Raw genomic sequence first — 22915 nt, 5'->3', positions numbered from 1 at the left:
ACACATCATTTTAAGTTAATACGGTAAGTGTTAGGAAGAGTATGGTTTCGGTTCTTTACACAGAAAAGGTTCACTTAGCCAGACACGGACTTAGAGAAGGCTTTCTGAAAGCAGACCTCCCTGATATGTGAGTTATGAAAGATCCGAAGGGGTTAACCACATGAAAAATCAAAGTAAAAGAATTCTAGGCAGAAGAGAAAATTAAGGCAAAGGTTTGGAGACCTATACTAGCTTAGTATTATTGAGGAACTTAAAATTTTTCTGTATTTCAAAAATTTAAAGTACGAAGTGGGCCACTGTAAGAGATAAACCAGGATAAATGTTTTGGGAACAGGTCATAAGAGGGCTTATACATTGTCGTAAGAGGCTTAGAATTCAACTTCAGTCAGTGAATACCATTTGCAAGTCCTAAGCAATGGAAGGATGTGACTAGAGAGGCATCTTTTAGATAGTTTAGGCTGTCTTCAGATTAGACCTTGACTAGGCAAGAAATTCAAATTGGAGTCTTAATAATAGTCCAGGTGAAAAATGATGATTCCCTGAATCAGGATGTTAGCAGGAATGAGGAAGAGGGATGATTGATCTAAGAAACAGTTAGAAAGCAATATTAGTAGGAATTGATTAGTGATTGACTGGAGGCAGGAGATGAAGACAGAGTTCAGGGTGACTCCTAGTGTTTGGAATGGGTTGCTGGCTACTGATGCTGCTGGTAATCGCAGGGAATGCCAAACCAGAAGTCGGCCTGGGGTGAGAGATAATAAATTCAAACTTTGACATACTGAGTTTGGACATCCAATCTGAAATAACCATCTGGCCCTTAAAAATACAAGTCTGGAAATATGGGTATTAAAAGTATATTGGTTAAGGTTAAAACTTTGAGAGTCAATGAAATTTTACGGGAAGGAAGTATAAAATGAGGCAGACAGTGGACTGGGGATAAAACACAGAAAATATCATTTACATGGAATTGAAAGGAGTCACTGGAAAAGGAGGAGGAGAACCATGGGGATGCCATCTTCAAAGCCCTGTTTTTATATGGGAATTTCTAGTCACCTGAGATGGCATTAATTTGCAGAGTTGCTACTATTTTGAAGGCGATAATAATGATAAAGCTCTTTTTCATTGTTGCCAGTAGAATTTACCTGTTTAATTATTGAATCTAGTTTCGGAATGCTTAATCTTGATAGTGGGGAAAATCTGGAATATTTCTCTCCAACTTTATGTGTTTCGATTCTCACTAGATTTTCAATACATCATACCTTGAGCCACCACCAGATGGATATGAGAATGTTACAAACATTGTTCCACCTTATAATGCTTTCTCAGCCCAAGGCATGCCAGAGGTAAAATAAGACTTTTTTTTTTTTTTTTTTTTTTTTTTTTTTTACTAAACTCTTTAAACCTCCCTTTGTTATTTAAAGCCTATGTTGAGGACTAAAACTAAGGAGGAAAGGCGAATCATACATGATCCATACTTTGAGATTCAGTGCTATGAGCACCCTGTGTAAAAATAGTTTAAGAAAAAGGAAAAAAAAAAGAGAAATACATAAAAATCAGAGCCTGATGAAGTGGATGCCACTCTGAAATGACAAGCTACTGAACATATCTTTAACTCAGTAATGTCAATAGATGTTTTTTACAAGCTTTTTTCCTTTGTTCATAGTCTTTGTCATAGATTTATAGATTACACCACAGAAGTTATTAACTTAATACTATGCTTGAAAATTAAACACGGTTGGGATTTCTTTTTTCTTTTAAAAATCTCCTTTATTTCACCCATCCCCCATCCATCTCCCCTCTGGCAACCATCGGTTTGTTGTCTGTGTGTGAGTCTGTTTGTTTGTTCATTTTTGCTTAAATTCTGCATGTAAGTGAAATCATAAGGTATTTGTCTTTCTCTGACTTCTCTTAACATAATACCCTATAGGTCTATCCATGTTATTGCAAATGGCAAGATCTCCTTCCTTTTTCTGGCTAAGTAATGTTTCATTATACACACACACACACACACACACACACACACATTATTTATACATAATGTTCATCTGTCAGTGGACACTTGGGCTGCTTCCATACCGTGGCTCTTGTGAATAATGATTCAGTAAACATAAGGGTGCGTATATTTCTTTGAATTACGGGTTTTGTTTTCTTTGGGTAAATACCCAGTAGTATAATTACTGGATCATATGGTATTTCTATTTTTAATTTTTTGAGGAACTTCCATGCTATTTTCCACAGTGGTTGTACCAATTTACATTCCCACCGATGGTACCTGAGGATTTCTTTTTCCTTTTGTGAACACTTGTTATTTCTCATTTTTTTGATACTAGCCGTATCTGACACATATGAGGTAATATCTCATTATGGTTTTGATTTGTAATTCCCTGATGATTAGTAATGGTGAGAATGTTTTCATGATTCTGTTGCCCATCTGTATGTGTTCTTTGGAAAATTGTCTATTCAAGTCTTTTGCCCATTTTAATCAGATGATGTATGTATGTATTTATTTTTTGGTATAGAGTTGTATAAGGTCTTTACATATTTTGGATATTAATCCCTTACTGGATATATCACTTATAACTATCTTCACCCTTTTTAGTTTTGTTTATGGTTTTATTGACTGTGCAAAAGCTTTTTATTTTGATGAAGTCCCAATGGTTTATTTTTGCTTTTGTTTCCCTTGCCCAAGGAGACATATCTAGAAATAGATATGTTGTTAAGGCTAATGCCAAAGAAATTACTCCCTATGCTTTCTTTTATGGGCTTTATGGTTTCAGGTCTCACATTTAGGTCTTTATTCCTTATTTAGTTTATTTTTGTGTGTGGTGTAAGAAAGTATCTTGGTTTCATTCTTTTGCATATAGTTGTCCATTTTTCCTAGCACCATCTATTGAAGAGACTGTCTTTACATTTTTGCCTCCTTTGTCATAGATTAATTGACTATGCAAGTGTGGGTTTATTTCTGGCCTCTATTCTGCTCCATTGATCCGTATGTCTGTTTGCATGCCAGTACCATGCTGTCTTGATGTAGTATATCTTGAAATTTAGGATTATGATTCCTCCAGCTTTGTTGTTCTCCTCATGCTTAGTTTGGTTATTCCAGGTCTTCTGTGGTTCCATACAAATTTTAGTATTATTTTTTGTAGTTCTGTGACAAGGCTGTTGGTATTTTGATAGAGATTGCATTGAATCTGTAGATTGCTTAGGGTAGTATTTTAATATTTTTACAGTCTATCAGCATGGAGTATCTTCATCTGTGTCATCTTCGGTTTCTTTTATCAGTATTTTACAGTTTTGGGCGGTAAAAGTCTTCCAACTCCTTGGTTAGATTTATTCCTAGGTATTTTATTATTTTTGGTGTAATTATAAATGGGATTGTTTAAAACATAGCTGGGATTTTTAAAATGACTTTAACTGGGGTGCCTGGGTGGCTCAGTTGGTTAAGGGTCCAACTTCAGCCGAGGTCATGATCTCGCTGTTCCTGAGTTTGAGCCCCTTGTGGGGCTCTGTGCTGACAGCTCAGAGCCTGGAGCCTGTTTCAGATTCTGTGTCTCCCTCTCGCTCTCTGCCCCTCCCCCACTGACGCTCTGTCTTTGTCTCTCTCTCTCAAAAACAAACATTAAAAAAAAATTAAAAATAACATGACATTATTTCCTGTGGCCCAGTATATGCTGATAATCTCTTCAAAACAGAACACACTGGTTAAAGTGTTACATATTGGCTTTTTTTTTTTTTAACTTCTCAAAGTATTGAAATATTTTCTAAAAACTTATACAGAATTAGCATGGATCTGTTTATTAAGCCCAAATCACAAAAATTAACTTTTGATGATGTGGTATGGTGGAGCAAACTTATTGTTTGGTTTTCTCTTTAATTATAGCAGTATTACATATTTAATTTTTTTTTTTTTTTTTTTTTTAATTTTCCTTACAGGGAGATCTTATATATGTGAACTATGCTCGTACTGAAGATTTTTTCAAACTGGAAAGAGAGATGAACATCAATTGCAGTGGAAAGATTGTTATTGCAAGATATGGAAAAATCTTCAGAGGAAATAAAGTATTGTATCATTTGCTTTTCTAGAGGGAAGAGGATAGTATGTATCTTGTAAATGTAAATGATCAGCTTGTGTCATGTTTTCCAGAATTACCTCAATATACATATTAAAAGTTTTTTCCCCCTATTGGCCATGGTAGCATAGGAAATCCTGTTTTTTTGTTAACCTCCCATATCGAGAAAGGGAAATTACTTTTATTATAGAAACAAAATCTGCTTTTCAAAAAATTTTGAAGGAAATTTTGTATGTAAGCTGAAAAATTAAAACTTCCTTGCATTACTCAGTTTCCTTGCCCAGACATGATCAATCTTAACAGCTTTTCTTAGAATATATGAATTCTGTGAAATATGAATATAAATATCTTTTTGTATGTACTAATTTTATATATATTATACCTTTTTATATAAAGATAGGATCATACAGTATATGTAGCTTTACTTTTTCACTCAGTTGTAATACAAAGGTATTCCTCTAAGCTAACGCATTGAAAGTTGTATAATGTGTGGCTAAGAGTCTAGGACTCTAGATCCATACCACATGGGGTCTAGTCTAGTCTAGGCTGTTTTCTAGATCTTTTACTGCAAGCAAGTTATTTAACCTTTCTCTGCCAATGTTTCCTCGTATATAAAGTGAAATTAGTGCTATCACTTTAGAATGCTTACTGAGATGAAATTATTTTGTTTGAAAGCACTTATGATAGTAACTGGTACTTAGCTAATTATAAACACCTGGCTTCTTATTAAGTAAATATTCTAGATAGGTGCGTAATACTTTATATAAGTATTATGCATGCATAAGACTTGATAAGCAGTTTAACTATTCCCGTGTTGACAGATGCTTGGCTTAAATTTATCACTATTACAAATAATTACATTGTGAACATCTTTGTCCATAAACACTTGAACATTTATGTAAAGACTTTTTAGTATAGATTCCTAGAAATTGAATGGCTGAATCAACATGTATGTTCTTTCAAAATTTTGAAAGCCATCATCAAATTGCCTTCAAAAAAGTTGTGACAGATTTCATTCGCATTCATATTGTAAGAATGATTTTCTGAATATTGGAATGTGTTTTAGTTAATCAAGACTGATGGTTATCTATCTTTTGCTATAATACTTCTGATAGTGAAGAATTCAGAATCTTGCTTGGAAAGGTTTTCCTGTTTGTGGTCAGTTTGGATTGTTAAAAAATGTTTACAGAACACGATGGGCAATTTTTCACACACTACAACTATTTTGTATAGAAGTTTAAATTAGTTTAGTTCCACAAATATTTGTATGATGTGCCAGACTTGGAGGGTGGGTAGTTAAAAGTGAATTAAGACATGGTCCCTTTTCTAAAACCACCCTCAGTCTAGCAGGGGAGAAAGATATTTTAAAGATATTTAAAATACTATGACCCATCCTATAACAGAGATGTGTACAAAATAGAAGAGGCAGAAAGAAGGGAGACATTAATTTTGTAGTTTTAGGGACAATAGAAATGTTTAAAAGAAGAGACAGTCACTTATTTGGAGTTGTATAGAGTAAATGAGAGTTGTTTGCTCTCCCAGGGGAGAAATTATATCCAAGACATAAAGGATTGAATGTGTAACAGCATGACAGAAAGCAGTGCCTTAAGTTTCCTTACATTATTAAATTGATTTTCACTTAGATGAATTAATTTGCCAGTACTACTTTATGGATTGCACATTGCCCCTGCAGGTTAAAAATGCCATGTTAGCAGGAGCCATAGGCATCATCTTGTACTCCGATCCAGCTGACTACTTTGCCCCTGGGGTACAGCCATATCCTAAAGGATGGAACCTTCCTGGAACTGCAGTGCAGAGAGGGAATGTGTTAAATTTGAATGGTGCTGGTGACCCGCTCACTCCAGGCTATCCAGCTAAAGGTAATGGACGGGCCTGCCATGGTCCACCTATTTTTACAAAAATATTACTTGACCTTTTAGAAGACATAAAAGCAAACATCTATAGGATAACCTTAAAACGTATGTAATTGTAATGTTTTGGATTATTGTTGCTAGGAATTCAAAAATCTTTCCCTCGTATTACTTTTTTTTTTATTTTTTAATTTTTATTTTTTTAATGTTTGTTTATTTTTGGGAGAGCGGGGTGGGGGGGGGGCAGGGAGAGCAGAGAGAGAGAGACACAGAATCCGAAGCAGGCTCCAGGCTCTGAGCTGTCAGCACAGAGCCCGACGTGGGGCTTGAACCCACGAACCATGAGATCATGACCCAAGCCAAAGTTGGCACTCAACTGACTGAGCCACCCAGGCCCCCCTCCCTTGTGTTACTTTTGTTTCAAATTTCCATGAGGTGTGGACATGGAGAGGGAAGGGTGGTTGAATTTCTCTTTAAATTTTTTTTTTTTTTTTAGAGAGAGATGGGGCACGAGCAGGGGAGGGGCAGAGAGAGAGAGAGGGAGACACAGAATCTAAATCAGGTTCCAGGCTCCAAGCTGTCAGCAGAGAGCCCAATGGGGGGCTCAAGCTCATGAAGATCATGAGCTCAGAGATCATGACCTGAGCCAAAGTCAGCTGCTCAACCTACTGAGCCACCAGGCACCTCAATTTCTCTCTACTTTTTTTTTTTTTTTAATGTTTATTTAATTTTGAGAGACACAGTGACAGAGTGAGAGCAGGGGAGGGGCAGAGAGAGACGTAGACACAGAATCCAAAGCAGGCTCCAGGTTCTGGGCTATCAGCACAGAGCCCAACGTGGGGCTTGAACCCACGAACTGTTAGATCATGACCTGAGCTGAAGCTGGACGCTTAACCGACTGAGCCACCCAGGTACCCCTCTCTCTACTTTTAATAGAGGTCCAGAAACACAGGTCCCCATACCCAAAGTAACATTGCTTTTACCAAACTAGGACTTTGGTTTTCTGAATTGCTTACTGATTTTATCCTTCTTTAGATGATACATTTGTATTTTTTTTAAATACCAATAAGTTTTTCATGTTGTTTAATATGTAAAATGTAAAACATTTTGACATCTGTGTAACTACCTCCACAATTAAGGTAATGAACATATCCATTATCCCAGAGTTTTCACTCATCTCTTTGTAACGCTTTCCTCTCAACCCTTCCTCACCCACTCCTTGCCAATTCCTAGGCAATCACTGATCTGCTTTCTGTCGGCATAATTATTTTGAGATCCATCCACATTTACGTCTGTGTCAATATTTCATTCTTTTTTATGCTATGTAGTATTTCACTGAATACACTATAGCTTGTTTATTCATTTATTTGTTGATGGATATTTGGATTGTTTTTAGTTTGGGGACTCCTGTATATAAAGCTACTATGAACAGTTGTATAGAAGTCTTTACATGTACATATGCTTTTAGTTCTCATGGATAAATCTATAGAAATGCAATGGCTGCATAATATGATGCATATTTAACCTTTGAAGAAATTTTCAAATTGTTTCCCAAAGTGGTTGTACCATTTTACACCCTAGCATCAGTGTGTGAGTATTCCAGTTACTGTACCCTTGCTACATTTAGTTTGGTCAGTCTTTTTGATTTTACATTCTAATAGAGAATCCTCCAACTTTTTTTTTTTTTTCCCCAAAGTTTTGGGGCCATTCTAGGTCCTTTCCATGTGAATTTTAGAACAAGCTTATTTCCACTGAAAATGGATTTTGAGATCAAATGGGAATTTGAGATTGAATTAAATCTATATGTCAGTTTGGGTAGAATTGACATTTTAGAAGATACTAAATATTTTGATCTGTGCACATGACACAACTCTTCGATTACTTAGGTATTATTTAATTTATCTCAGCATGTTTGTAGTTTTATTGTACAGATCCTGTCTTTCACATTTATCCATATGCATTTTCTAGTTTTATGCCTTTTAAAAACACATTTTAAATTTCAATGTCCATACACTTATTGCTAGTAAATAGAAATGCTTTGTATTTGTAGAAGAAATACATTGATCTTGTGTCCTGCAAACTTGTTAAACTTAGTAGTTCTAGCAGATTTCTGTAGATACTATCAGCTTTACACAGATGATCATGTTTTCTGAGAATACATTTTATTTCTTTGTTTCCAGTATGGATGCCTTTTGCTTTTTAGTATACTGGCTAGTACCTCTTCTACACTGCTGAAGAAAGTTGTTTAGAGGAGATACCTTTCCCTTTGTTCCTGCCTCAAGGAGAAAAAAAATCCAGGGTTTTCTTCTTAAGTCTGATAATGCTGTAGGTATTTTTTATAGATGTTTTTTGTCAGGTTGACAAAAGTTGTCAGGTTTGTCAGGAAGTTTACTTCTAATGTGCTAAGAGCCTTTATCTTAGCATATTTACCTAGGAATGTACAATGGATTTTGTCAAATGCTTTTACCGAGTCTTGAGATGATAATAAGTTCTATTAATTTTGTTAAGTTATACTCGTAAACTTTTGAATGTTAAACCAACCCTGCCATCCTGGGATAAATTCTACTTGAACACATTGCATTATCCTTTTGTTAAGAATATCTTTCATGAGGAGTATTGGCCTATGGATTTATTTTCTTGTGTATTTCTATCTCATTTTGGTTTCAGAGTAATGTTGGCCTCATGGGATGAGTTGGGAACTATTTCATCTTTTTTTAAATAGGAGTTTATATAGAATGGGTTTGATTTTTGCCTGTAAACATTCAGTAGAATTCCCTAGCAAATATACCTGGGCCTGAAGTTTTGTTTTATAGGAATGTTTTTTAACTACAAATTCAATTTTTTAAACAGATAAAAATGTGGCTAGTTAGGTTGTCCATTTATTCTTGAGTGAGCTTTGGTAGTTTGTCTCCTAAGGATTTTGTCCATTTCATCTAAGTTGTTAAATTTAATAGAGTTGTTCATAATCTTCTCAGTCTGTGTGTGTGTGTGTGTGTGTGTGTGTACATACATGTACAAGTATGCTGTTCTTTATTCCTGATTGTGGCAATTTTTTTTCTTTTTTTTCCTGAACTGTCTTGCTAAAGGTTGATCAGCTTTATTGATATTCTCAAAGCACCAGCTTTGGATTTTATTAATAATTGCTACCATTTTTCTATTTCATATTTCTTACTTTTCTGCTCTGATCTTTATTATGTCCTTTCCCTGCTTATTTTTGCCTCATTTGCTCTTCTTTTCTAGTTTGTCAAGGTGGAATCTGATGTCATTTGATTGAAACCTTCCTTTGTTTCTAAGATGGGTGTTTTAGTGCTGTACAACTATTTTGGCTGAAAGCCAAAGTCCCAGTGAGGTTGTAAGTCTGACAATAGTTTTCAGTCTTCCTTTAAAGAGAATATTGTATTACTCTTTGAATAGGATCTTTATTATTCCCAAGATCTCATAAGTTCCCTTTAATTTTTTTTCAGTTATATCTGGTTTCAGAATTTGGGACACATTTTCCAGGCAATTGGTTAACTGAGGCTTCTTTAAGAAGGATTCAAGATATCCTTGAAGAAATAAAATATTCTTCTAAAATTCAAGAGAAATACATGAAGTGTCAAAACAAGTTTGGAAATTTTTAATCCCAATGGTTGATTTTACATTAAAATATAAATGATTTAGTTTCTTACTGTTGAACAAAATAGGCCATGTTAGGCAAAACAATCATTGGCTTGGGGGGAACTTTCAGTTTTTGATATAACTTCAAACATGTAATAGATCTGCAATAGTAATAAAAGAAATCTCTTTATACCCTTGGCTCAGATTCTTCAATTATTTTCAATTTGCCTTATTGATTTCTGCAGAGTACACTTTTAGACTTGATGTCAAAGAAGGAGTGGGAATCCCCAAGATCCCTGTACATCCTATTGGGTATAACGATGCAGAAGTATTGTTACGGTATGTTTTTTTAATTGGATAGGAGATTAAGATATTTTGTACTAATATGTCCATTTTCTCATCTAAAATCAATGTAATCTAATTATGTTGAAAGTTAAGTCTGGCTGTACACCTGAAACCAATGTTATGTGTCACTTATATCTCACTAAAAGTTTTTTAAGTAAAAATTCAGGAAACAAAGTAGGAAAATGAGTTAAAAAAAAGAAAAGTCTTGTGTCAAGATTCTCCTGAAGTAGGAATAACAGAGCACACCAAGAAATGGCAAGAAACTATTAGTTTGCTACAAATGAAAGTCTCAAGTGCAAAACTGTCCAAAGATAGAAAAATACTGATTGGAAATTTTTCAAGTAGTTGGATTTTCTTAGGTATTAATTTGATGTTTATACCTGACCTGTATTTTAAAAATATTATAATGTTCACTACTTATTAGATTTGTGAACTTGGACCAGCTACTTAATCTTTCTCTGATTTAGTTTCCTTGTCTGTGAAATGAGGATAGTAATTGTTTCTCCCTGATAGAGTTTTTAGGAGGAGGAGATGAGATCAAGTACATGAAGTATCTAGAATATAGTAAATATTTAATTAATGTTTGCTATTCTTGCATTCTGTTACTGATGTTCTTTTACAAACATCCAGACTTTTTTTTTTTAAGATGTCTATACCAATACAATTAGTGATTGCTTTGTGAGTACCTACTAGATAATCAGCGCCTCTAGAAATTAATTTATTCTCCTTAACACAGTCATGAATTTCCTATTTTCAGTATTTCTTAAAAAAAAATCTTTAATGTGTGTTTATTTTCGAGCACGAGTGGGGGAGGGGCAGAGAAAGACACAGAATCCAAAGCAGGCTCTAGGCTCCAGGCTGTCAGCCCAGAGCCTGTGGTGGGTCTCGAATTCACAAATCATGAGATCATGACCTGAGCTGAAGTCAGTATTTTCAGTATTTCTTCATCTTAAGTCTTCACTAGTCAAAAGTAAAGAGGCCGATGCTTCTCCTTTCCTCTCCCTATCTTTTTCCTTAAGCTGTCTTATCACAAACATATTAAATACTTTATCTCAATTATGGCTTTCTCGGTAAAATGTCAGTTCCCCAAGGAGAGGGAACGCTAGCAGTACCTAGCTCAATAAATATTTGTTAAATGTATGATGAAATATCTCATTGTCAGACTTCATGATTTCTTCTAAGAAACTGTGACGTCAGCCTTCTTTCTGTCATTTTCATTTTCTCTCGACAGTCACATGGGAGGAACTGCTCCACCAGATGACAGCTGGAAGGGAAGTCTTAATGTGGATTACAACATTGGGCCTGGCTTTGCAGGGCATGATTCCTTCAGGTAATTTTATATTACTTTAATAGACTGGAAAAGTTTTATATGTTTAATGGAAAAATGTCAAGATAACTGTTCTGCCAGGTAGCTTTTGCTTGTCTCTTTCTCATTTTTCATAGTGAACAATCGATACTTACAGGGGTGCTTGGGTGGCTCCAACGTTGGATTTTGGCTCAGGTCATGATCTCACAGTTAGAGAGAATGAGCCCCGCCTTGAGCTCTGTGCTAGGCGTGGAGCCTGCTTGGGATTCTCTCTCTGCCCCTCCCCATTAGCTCATGCTGTCTCTTCCTCTCTCAAAATCAATAAATAAACATTTTTTTAAAAATTGAAAAAAAGAAGTACTTACAGAGTGATGTACTGAATTATTATTCTTATAGTGGTATCAGAACATTTGTTTTATAAAGTCTTAAACATGACTAAATTTGAGTTTAGTGTTTAACATTTAACTTCCTTTTTCACCTTAAATTTTAGAACAATGTTTGAGATAACCCAGTATTTCAAATGTATAACATTTTGAAAGTTGCCTTAAGGGAAGGAGTACAAGAGAGGAGACAAAGGAGGGTAACATATATTGCTCACCTACTATGTAGGGTAAGCACATAACTATGGTAAGGCTCAATGCATTATCATTCTCACATGCACTATTGTAGAGGAGTGATCACAGAATATTTGTTCATTGAGCTTAAGTTATACAGAAAGGTTAAGTTGAACACTGGATCAAGGCAGGCAGGAAATTGCAGTTTGAAGAGATCATTTTGGGTAGAGTTGTGAAACAACATGGCATGATTACAACTTGAAGTAGTTTGATTTGCCTGAAAAAGAAAGGGAGATAGAACACTGATAAATCAGAGAACATATAGCTCTTTTTAATAAAATCAGTCTTGTTTGGTAACACGTTACCATAACAATGTGAAATTGGATTCTTAGTGGTTTTTAGTTTTTGTAAGAATTTTTCTCCAGAACTTTTAAGGTATTAGAAGTTTAATATTTTATTTTATGGGAACTTTAGAAATACTTTATGTAAGTGCTTATTTATCTTTATAACTTAGAGCAGAGTTACTTTAATATAAGAGAGTTTATCATCTAATTTATTAATACCTTAACAGCAGCAGGAAAACCTAACATACACAATGAAAGATCAAGGCTGTTTGTTTGTTTATTGAGTGTGAGCAGGGAAGAAGGGCAGAGGGAGAGAGACAGAATCTCAAACAGGCTCCATTCTCAGCATGGAGCCTGATGCAGGCCTTGATCCCATGACTAAGGATCAAGACCTGAGCCAAAATCAAAAGTCAGACACTCAACCAACTAAGCTATCCAGGCACCCCAACAAAGGCCTTTCTGATTTAGAAACAGAAACATGATGACACAGAGAACACAGAAAACCTAGAGCTTCAGTTCTATAATTGTAGTTCAAGAGTAAATCAGAAGCATACAAATCCCCTTGTCTAGATATCAAAAAGCTGTTCTTCACCATGGGCACAAAATTATTAATTGATTTGAGCTCAAAACGAACAAATACACAAATAAAAATCTCTGTCATTTTTCACCCAGAAGAGTTCTTGACAATCTATTTACAGATATTCAACGTCATTTTTCACTCAGATAAGCCGTCTAGATTCTCTGTCATTTCTCACCCAGAAGAGCCCTTGACAATCTATTAATCCATTTACAGAGATTACCGAGTGACAAGACATGAAACCACATTCCTGGAGGGGGAGATGGGTGGGAGGATGGGCTAAACGGATGACGGGCATTAAGGAGGGCACTTGTAGGGATGAGCACTGGGTGTTATATGCAAGTGATGAATCGATGGGTTCTACTCCTGAAATCCTGAAACGAATACTATGCAGTATATTAAGTAACTTGAATTTAAATAAATACATTTTTAAAAAACACGTACAAAAAAACCCAAAACACGAAATCAGTAGGAAAAAGAGTATATAGTTAGAGATGCACAAAAAAGAGACAAACCAAGGAACAGACTTAACTATAGAGAACAAACTGATAGTTACCAGAGGGGAGGTAGTTTGGGGAGAATGGATGAAACAGGTGATGGGGTTAAAGAGTACACTCATCATGATGAACACCAAGTAATGTACAGAATTGTTAAATCACTGTATATTGTATGCCTGAAGCTAATATAACACAATATGTTAACTATACTGGAATTAAAAAAAAAAAAAAAAAACTTAATAATAAAAAAAGCTAGAGGGGCACCTAGCTGGCTTAATCAGTAGAACATGAGACTTTTGATCACGGGTCATGAGTTCAGGTCCCACAAGGGGCATAGAGCTTACTTAAAAAAAGATAAAGTATAATTTTTAAAAAGTTGGAGATACAGATCATCAGCAGAGTTAAAATTCTGTCACTGCTTCTGATTTACCTCAGAGCCAAAAGAAGACATGTCTGGGTTTATGCTACCCACACCTGGTTCTGTGAGGTGAATCTATTGCACATCTCAATGGAACTTCCAAAAATGCTAAAGGATGATTTTTTTAAGTAAAACCATAATTCGCCTACAGATATAAAATGAACATGTGTCAAATATTTCATTTAATTCATTAATAAGAAAGCCGCAAAAGAGTTTAAGATGGTTCAAAGGAAAATTCAATGATACAAAAACAGAATGCTGAAATGAACGTACAGTACTCAATAGCAGAAAAACTGTTTCTTCCACTCTGAAGGAATGAACTAAATATTCACTAGACAGATTGGGTGTTTCAGTCGAAGTGTTGTTTCTACAAATTAACCTCAATCTCTACAGAGTTGTGAAATCTTCTAATCAAAGACAGTGATAGGCAGAGGTAACTGATGGATGAGCTAAGGTCTTTCTTGCTTTTTCCTTAAAGGAGTTTATTCATTCATTTCACAAATATTTACTGAGCACTTACTATAACCTAGGTACTATTCAGCAGTGCACAAAACAGGCAAAATTCCCTCCCATGTGGGGCTTACATTGTCGTTTTTGTTTTTGTTTTTTTGTTTTTTTGGAACATTATGAATTTGAAGTGATAGTAGGACAAATGGATATTCTTTTAGAAACTTCTGGAGTCAATGGTATTAAAACTAGGAAGACTTAAGGATTAAATATGTGGATAGTCTATTTTCAGGTTTTGATTAAAATAGATTTTTTTTTCCGGGGTGCCTGGGTGGCTCAGTCGGTTGAGCGTCCGACTTCGGCTCAGGTCATGTTCTCACAGTTTGTGGGTTCGAGCCCCAAGTTGGGCCCTGTGTTGACAGCTCGGAGGCTGGAGCCTGCTTTGGATTCATTGTCTCCCTCCTCTCTGCCCCTAGCCCACTTGCATTCTGTCTCTGTCTCTCTCAAAAATAAATACACATTAAAAAAAATTTTTTTTTAAATAGATTTTTTTTTCCTCATTTGTAACATTCGTATTTTCTTCATTTAATGACATAGTATCAATGGCTTGGGGTTTCTTACTAATCTTGGGCTTCTATTTTTAGATATACATGCTAAAAGTGTTTCTGCTTTTTTGCTATTAGTTTTTATCTATTTGATATTTTAAATGAACATTTAAAAATATTTTTTTTATCTGAATATGCATTCAGAAACACAATATACTTCTGGTGGGGAAAAACCAGGATCTGTAGTTAGCAGTGTAAAGGTTTTGACAACCTCTTAATTCCTCCATTCATAAATAAACATAAATTAGAAACTGCTGAGATTCCTCTATCTACCCCACCCCCCAAGGATAAAGATTTATTTTGTTTACTTCTGAAAAAAATGGCTCAGCATTTTCCCATATCATTTTGGGTTCATAAAATGTGAATGGCTTTTTTGTTTGTTTTTCTATTTGAGATTGATTGAATTTTCCTTTGAGTTATAGTTTGGGAAGTTGTATTTCATGAATGGATATTTAAAACGCTGGCCCAAATCAGAATCAACAGTGATGGGCTAGAAAAGTTTCATCATACAGTTGTCTTATGCATTTTAGCAGGTGCTTCCCAAATTCCTATTTCCTTCCCAAATTTGCCATGTTTCTTTTTGGCAACTCTCAGCCAGCTATTTAACAATGTACTGACTGAATAACCTTGAAGAAAGGTCAATAACCTTGAAGAAAGTTACTCACCAGCAGGAATTAATGTAAATACAAAGACCTACTTAAAAAATGCTTATTTGTTCTTTAACACATAATTGGCTGTCTTATTTTTGTAATTCATACAGTATACTTACAAAGTTTAGAATGGATACCCAAGACATTTTGAATAAGTATTTTGGACTTTATTAACAATATAGCTTTGTGGGAGGAGTAATAAAAAATATTGACATTCTATTTTCAAAATCTGACTTCAAGCATGCTTAAGTACTTAGGAGTAAAATACATTAACCATTTGCAAATTGCACACATCAACAATATTAATGATTATAGAATTTAGGTTGTGGATGTATGGGAATTCATGGACTTATTAGAGTTTTCTGTAATTTTGAGATTTTTCATAATAAAACATTGGAACAAAACTGTTAGACATAATGCTCTACGTGAAGTAATTTATTCCCTTTGTAATCCTAGGAAGGTTAGAATGCATGTTCATAACACCAATAAAATTACAAGGATTTATAATGTAATTGGAACAATCAGAGGATCTGTGGAACCTGGTGAGTATGAATTTTTTAAACACTTCATTTTCACAAAGATTAAAAGAGTAAGAGATAAAAACCTTTAGTCAATAATTCTTTATTTCCCTTGAGTGATTAGAGACAACTACATTTGAAAAAAAAAAAAAATTGCACAACGCTAAAAGAAACCTGTACTTTATAAGTGTTGATTTTTTTTTTTTTTTCTATAGAAGAAACACAACCAAAAGGGAGTTTAATTTAAAGACACAAGTCACAAGTATTTGTAAGGTATTCAAAATTGTAGTTCTTTTGAACACATTATTTTCCAGACAGGTATGTTATTCTAGGAGGTCATCGGGACTCCTGGGTGTTTGGAGCTATTGACCCAACCAGTGGAGCTGCTGTTTTGCAAGAAATTGTCCAGAGTTTTGGAAAACTGATGGGTAGAGGTAAATGATGTTTCTTTAATAGTTGATGACAAAACATGACTCACTTAATTTTCCTCTATTTTTAGGCACATGTGCTTAATTAATGTATGTTAACAATGATTGCAGGCTGGAGACCTAGAAGAACAATCATTTTTGCCAGCTGGGATGCAGAAGAATTTGGGCTGCTGGGCTCCACAGAATGGGCTGAGGTAAATATGGCCAGAGGTTCTTGTTCTTGATCAACAGGGAAACAAATACATGTATTTCAGGGTGATCACAAATAGATTCCATTAGCTAAAAATGGTTTTAGTTTGGAGAAAGACTCAAAAATTTAAGAAATTTTGTAAATGGAATTATTTTAGTAAATTGCCTTTCTGATTTCAGATATTTATTTCTTCTTTAGGTATGATTGATTTTCATTTCACACTGGTCCCAGATGCTTTATCTTTAAGTGTCTCTCCTAGACACCCTTCTTTCATCTTCCCTTAGCCTCCATGTTGAGTAAGTTCTTTAACGTACAAGGTAAGGCCACACATTTTTGTCAAGACATGAACACGGTATATTTGCTTTACCTGCACCATCTATTTATCTTTGGGTTGATATTTTATAGAATTGTTTTAAAGCATGTCATATATTTCTTGTTATTGTCTGGTTTTAAAATACTTTCCTCCTGACTCCTCCCTGTTTATTTTGAAATAATGTGAATGAAATAAACATGGGGGTGAAATCATAGTTATTTCTCTGCTTTCTTATCCGTATATTCAATTGACATTGGCAAAGTTTTGTTATAATTTTGGTAATTATCAATATGCATTTTGGAAGTAGACTGTTCATTTGGATGAATCAAATTTTCTCTAAGAAATGCAAATTCTTGTGAATGCATGTGTATATAAATACGTGACTCTGTTTCTCTAATTTTACCAACTTAAAGATCAAAAAAATCTCAGATATAAAATAAAACATGTACTTCACATTAATCTAAATAAATCGGGGTTAAAAGACAATTTCAACACTGCTAATTCATGATAATATTCAGCAGCATACTTTTCTTAAAAATAGTTAAGGAATCTTTATTTGTACTCAAAATGTTATAATGGAAACTCTGACTCTATCTATAGAAGAGACAGCTACTATTTGGCCATTATGGGCAAGGGGAGAGAGGAAATAGTCCTCACTTGTGCCATAACCACTCACAGCTTTACATTTTTTATTATAATATATTCTATTTATTTAATTTAAGTTTATTTATTTTGAGAGAGAGAGAGAGAGAGAGCATGCATACTCAAGAGCAGGGGAAGAGTAGAGAGAGAAGGAGAGAGAGAGGGGAAAGAATGAGAACATAACCCAAACTAGGCTCTGCACTGCCAGCATGGAGACCAATGCGGGGTTTGAACGTGAGATCATGACCTAAGGCAAAACCAAGAGTCAGATTCTCAACTGGCTGAGCCACCCAAGTGCCCCTATTCTTCTTTTTAAATTTAAGTATAGTTGACATACAGTATTGGTTTCGGGCACACAAACTGTGGATTGATAATTTTATACATTATTCAGTGCTTGCCACAATAAGTGTAGTTACTACCATCTATCACCGTACAAAGTTATTATAATATTATTGACTATGCTGTACTTTACATTCACGACTTGTTTATTATTTATAACTGGAAATTTGTACCTCTTAATCCCCTTCACCTATTTTGCCCATTTTCCCACTCCTCTCCCTTCTTGCAACCACTAGTTTTTCCTCTGTATTTATTAGCCTTTGTTTTTTGTTTGTTTTGTTTCTTAGATTCCACACATAAGTAAAATCATGTGGTATTTGTCTTTCTCTGACTTAATTCAGTTAGCATAATTCTTCCTAGGTCCATCTATACGTCCATCTACAATGTCACAAATGGCAAAATTTCATTCTTTTTTATGACTGAGTAGTATTCTCGTGTGAGTGTGTGTGTGTGTGTGTGCAGAGAGACACATCACATCTTCTTCATTCATCCCTTGATGGACACTTAGATTGCTTCCATATCTTGGCTATTATAAGTAATGATGTAATAAATATAGGGGTGCATATATCTTTTTAAATTTGTGTTTTTATTTTCTTTGGATAAGTACCCACCAGTGGAATTTCTGGATCATATGGTAGTTCTATTTTTAATTCTCTGAGGAACTTCCACGCTGTCCTGTAGTGACTGCTCCAATTTCTGTTCCTACCACCAGTGCACAAGGGTTCCCTTTTGTCCACGTCCTCACCGATACTTGTTATTTCTTATCTTTTTGATACTAGCTATTCTGACAGATAGGAGGTGATATCTCATTGTGGATTTCATTTGCATTTCTCTGATAAATGATGTTGAGCATATTTTCATGTGTCTGTTAGCCATCTGTATGTCATCTTTGAAAAAATGTCCATTGAGGTCCTCCACCCATTTTTTATTGGCTTATTAGGGTTTTTTTGTTGTTGTTGCGTTGTAGCGGTTCTTTATACGTTTTGGATATTAATCCCTTCTTAGTACATAATTTGTAAATATCTTCTCCCATTCAGTAGGTTGCCTTATTGTTTTATTGATGTTTTTATTTGTTTGGTTTTTTGTTGTTGTTGTTTTGCTGTGCAAAAGCTTTCTATTTTGATGTAGTCTCAATTGTTTGTTTTTGCCTTTGTATCTCTTGCCCAAGGAGACAGATCCAGAAAGATATTACTGAGGCTGATATCCAGGAGATTACTGCTTATGTTTTCTTTTAGGAGTGTCATAGTTTCAGGTCTTACATTTAGGTCTTTAATAAACTTTGAGTTTGTTTTTGTGTATGGTATAAGAAAATGGTCTAGTTTCATTCCTTTGCATGTAGCTACTCAGTTTCCCCAACACCATTTATTGAAGAGACTGTCTTTTCCCTATTGCATATTTTGCCTCCTTTGTCATAGAGTAATTGCCATTAAGTGGGTTTATTTTTGGCTCTGTATTCTGGTCCATTGATCTATGTGTCCTGTTTTTTTAAGAGTTTTTTTTTTTTTTTTTAAGTTTATTTATTTTGGGAGTTAATTTATTTTGAGGGAGAGAGAGAGAGAATGGGAGAGGCAGAGAGGGACAGAGAGAGAATCCCAAGCAGGCTGTGCACTGTCAGCACAGAGCCCGAAGTGGGGCTTGAACTCATGAACTATGAGATCATGACCTGAGCTGAAATCAAGCCAAATGCTCTACCATCTGAGCCACCCAGGCACCCCAATGTGTGCCATTTTTGTGCCAGTACCATACTGTTTTGATTACTATTGCTTCTCAGTGTAGTTTGAAATGTGGGATTATGATATCTCTAGTTTTGTTCTCTTTTCTTAAGATTATCTTGTTTATCTATAGTCTGTTGTGCTTCCATACAAATATTAGGATTATTTGTTCTAGTTCTGTGAAAAATGCTAAGTTACTGGTATTTTGATAAGGATTGCATTGCATCTGTAGATTGCTTTGGGTACTATGGACATTTAAAATATTAATTAATCCATTCCACCAGCATAGTATATCTTTCCATTTGTTTGTGTTATCTTTGGTTTCCTTCAACAATACTTTCTACTTTTTAGAGTACAGATCTTTAACCTCCTTGGATAAATTTATTCCTAGGTATTTTCTTTTTGGTGTAGTTGTAAATGGGATTGCTTCTTTAAAATCTCTTTCTGCTACTTTGTTATTGGCATATAGAAACAACAGATTTCTGTGTATTAATTTTACATCTGGCAACTTAATCATTTATTAGTTCCATTAGTTTTTTGGTGGAGTCTTTAGGGTTTTCTGTATATAGTATCATCTACAAGCAGTGACAGTTTTCGTTTTCCTTACCAATTTGGATGCCTTTTTTTTTTTTTTTTTTTTTTTTCCTTGTCTGACTGCTACAGCTAGGACTTCCAATATTATGTTGGAGAAACTGGCAAGAGTAAGCATCCTTGTCTTGTTCCTGATCTGTAAAGGAAAAGCTTTCAACTTTTCACCATTGAGTGTGAGGTTAGCTGTGGGTGTGTCGTTTGTGGCCTTTATTATGTTGAAGTATGTTCCTTCTAAACCCAGTTGCTGAGAATTTTTATCATGAATTTTGAATTTTGTCAAATGGTTTTTCTACATCTATTAAGATGATCTGATTTTTTATTCTTCATTTTGTTAATGTGTGTCACATTGATTTGCAAATATTGAACAACCCGTACATCCCTGGAATAAATCCCACTTGATCATCATAAATGATCCTTGCATTTTTGGTTTGCTAATAATTTGTTGAGAATTTCTGAATCTATGTTCATCAGGGATATTGGCCTGTAATTTTCTTTATTTCTATGTATTTATTTTTTTGTAGCGTCTTTTAGATGGTTTTGGTATCAGGGTAATGCTGGCCTCACAGAATGGGATGTTTTACTTCCTCTTCTCTTTTTTGGAATAGTTTGAGAAAGATACATATTAGCTCTTCATAAGTGTCTGGTAAAATATATATGTGAAGCCACTGGGCTGGCCTTGTGTTTTTTGGGAGTGTTTTTGTTACAGATTCAATTTTGTTACGAGTAATTGACCTGCTCAGATTTTTGATTTCTTCTGATTCAGTTTGAGAAGATTGTATGTTTCTAGAATTTTATCTGCTTCTTCTAGCTTGTCCAGTTTTTGGATATTTAATTTTTATAGTCTTTTATAATATTTTGTATTTCCATGGTGTTAGCTTTAACTTCTGTTTTGTTCATGATTTTGAATCCTATTTTTCTTCATGGGTCTGGCTAATGGTTAATCAATTTGGTTTATATTTTCAAAGAACCAGCTCTTAGTTTCACTGTTACTTTCTCTCTTTTAAGTTTTTTTTTCCTTTATTTCTGCTTTGATCTTTATTACTTCTTTTTTTCTACTAATTTTGGGTTTTGTTTGTTCTTTTTGGGTTTTGTTTGTTCTTTCTTTCTTTTAAAAATTTTTTTTTTAATGTTAATTTATTTTTGAGAGAAAGAGTGTTGTGAGCTGGGGAGGGACAGAGAGGGAGACACAGAATCCAAAGCAGGCTCCAGGCTCTCAGCTGTCAGCACAGAGCCTGACCCGGGGCTCAAACTCACAAGCCATGAGACCATGAAGCCTGAGCTGAAGTTGGCTCCTTAACCAACTGAGCCACCCAGGCACCCCTGTTCTTTTTCTAGTAAGGTTAGATTGAGATTTTTCTTGTTTCTTGAGGTAGGCCATAATGTATTGCTATAAAACCTTCTTCTTAGAACTGCTTTTGCTGTGTGCTGAAAAATTGAACCATTGTTTCCATTTCCATTTGTCTCCAGGTATTTTTTTATTTACTCTTTGATTCATTCATTGATTTATTCATTGTTGATAGCATATTGTTTTAACCTCAACATATTTGTGTTTTTACCAGTTCTCTTCTTGTCATTGATTTCTAATTTTTACCATTGTCATTGGAAAAGATGCTTAATAGGATTTTAATCTTAAATTTATTGAGATTTGTTTTGTGATATAGCATATGATCTGGAAAATGTTGCATGTGCCGTTGTAAAGAAAGGTGCATTCTTCTATTTTTGGGTGGAATGTTCTGTATTTATCTGTTAAATCCATCTAGTCTAATGATTCATTTGAAACCACTGTTTCATAATAGATTTTCTGCCTGGATAATATATCTATTGATGTAAGTGGGGTGTTAAAATCCCCAACTGTTATACTATTACTGTGGATTTCTACCTTCTTATGTCTGTTAACATTTGCTTTATATATTGCTTTATATGTTAGGAACATAGATATTTACCATTGTTATATCTTCTTGTTGGATTGATCTCCTTATTATGTGATGCCTTCTTTGTCTCTTGTTATAGTCTTTGTTTTAAAGTTTATTTTGTTTGATAAAAGTATTGCTACTCCAACTTTTTTTTTTTTTTTTTTTTTGCTTCCTCTTGCGTGGATATCTTTTTCCATCCTTTCACTTTTTGTCTCTGTGTGTCTTTTGATCTGAGGTGAGTCTCTTTTAGACAGCATATAGATGGGTTTTGCTTATTAATCTATTCCGTCATTCTCTCTTGATTGGAGCATTTAGTCCATTTACATTAAGGTACTGATTAATAGATATATACCCATTGCCATTTTGTTAATTGTTTTCTGTTTAGTTTTTTTCTGTTCCTTTGTTCTTCTCTTGCTCTCTTTCTTTGTGATTTGATGGTGTTCCTTTAGTATTATGCTTGGGTTCCTTTTTATTTTTGTGTATTCTAGGTTTGAGTTTGTGGTTATGGTAAAGTTGATATATAACCTCTTATGTATTAGTACTCTATATAAGTTGATGGCTGCTTGGGTATGAATACATTCAAAAACACTAAATTTTTGACCCCTCCCCCCCATTTTATTTATATGATGTCATATTTTACATATTTTTCATACTGCCTACCTAATATTCTAAATATAGTTGACTTTATTATTATTGTCTTTTTAACCTTCATACTAGCTTTATAAGTAACTCATTTACTACCTTTACTATATGTTTGCTTTTACCAGTAGAAATTTTTCCTTTCATAAATTTTTTTCTAGTATGACCTTTTCTTTTCTAAAGAAGTCTCTTTAATGTTTATTGGAAGGCAGGTTTAGTGATGATGAATTCCATTAGCTGTTGTTCATCTGGGAAACTCTTTATCTCTTCATCAATTCTGAATGGTAAGCTTGGTGGATGGAGTATTCTTGGTTATGTTTTTTTCGACCACCTTTAGCACTTTGAATGT

The 22915-nt window shown here is 34.5% G+C and overlaps 1 protein-coding gene across 4 annotated transcripts in view; it reads left to right on the top strand.

Annotated features, from left to right (window-relative positions):
• The window catches only part of NAALAD2 (N-acetylated alpha-linked acidic dipeptidase 2), a 68852-nt gene that overhangs the window by 18792 nt on the left and 27145 nt on the right, over nucleotides 1-22915 (top strand). For all 4 annotated transcript variants that reach the window (XM_045483659.1, XM_045483662.1, XM_045483663.1 and 1 more), the window contains 8 exons: nucleotides 1242-1343; nucleotides 3934-4059; nucleotides 5764-5950; nucleotides 9784-9877; nucleotides 11115-11213; nucleotides 15738-15823; nucleotides 16114-16233; nucleotides 16339-16421. In XM_045483659.1, coding sequence (XP_045339615.1) covers nucleotides 1242-1343; nucleotides 3934-4059; nucleotides 5764-5950; nucleotides 9784-9877; nucleotides 11115-11213; nucleotides 15738-15823; nucleotides 16114-16233; nucleotides 16339-16421 — 897 coding nt within the window. The remainder of the gene's footprint in view (nucleotides 1-1241; nucleotides 1344-3933; nucleotides 4060-5763; nucleotides 5951-9783; nucleotides 9878-11114; nucleotides 11214-15737; nucleotides 15824-16113; nucleotides 16234-16338; nucleotides 16422-22915) is intronic.

This window comes from Leopardus geoffroyi, chromosome D1 (genome assembly GCF_018350155.1).
Source record: "Leopardus geoffroyi isolate Oge1 chromosome D1, O.geoffroyi_Oge1_pat1.0, whole genome shotgun sequence".
Lineage (NCBI taxonomy): Eukaryota > Metazoa > Chordata > Mammalia > Carnivora > Felidae > Leopardus > Leopardus geoffroyi.
Note: the sequence above shows the minus strand (reverse complement) of the source record. Positions and strands in the feature narration are given on the sequence as shown.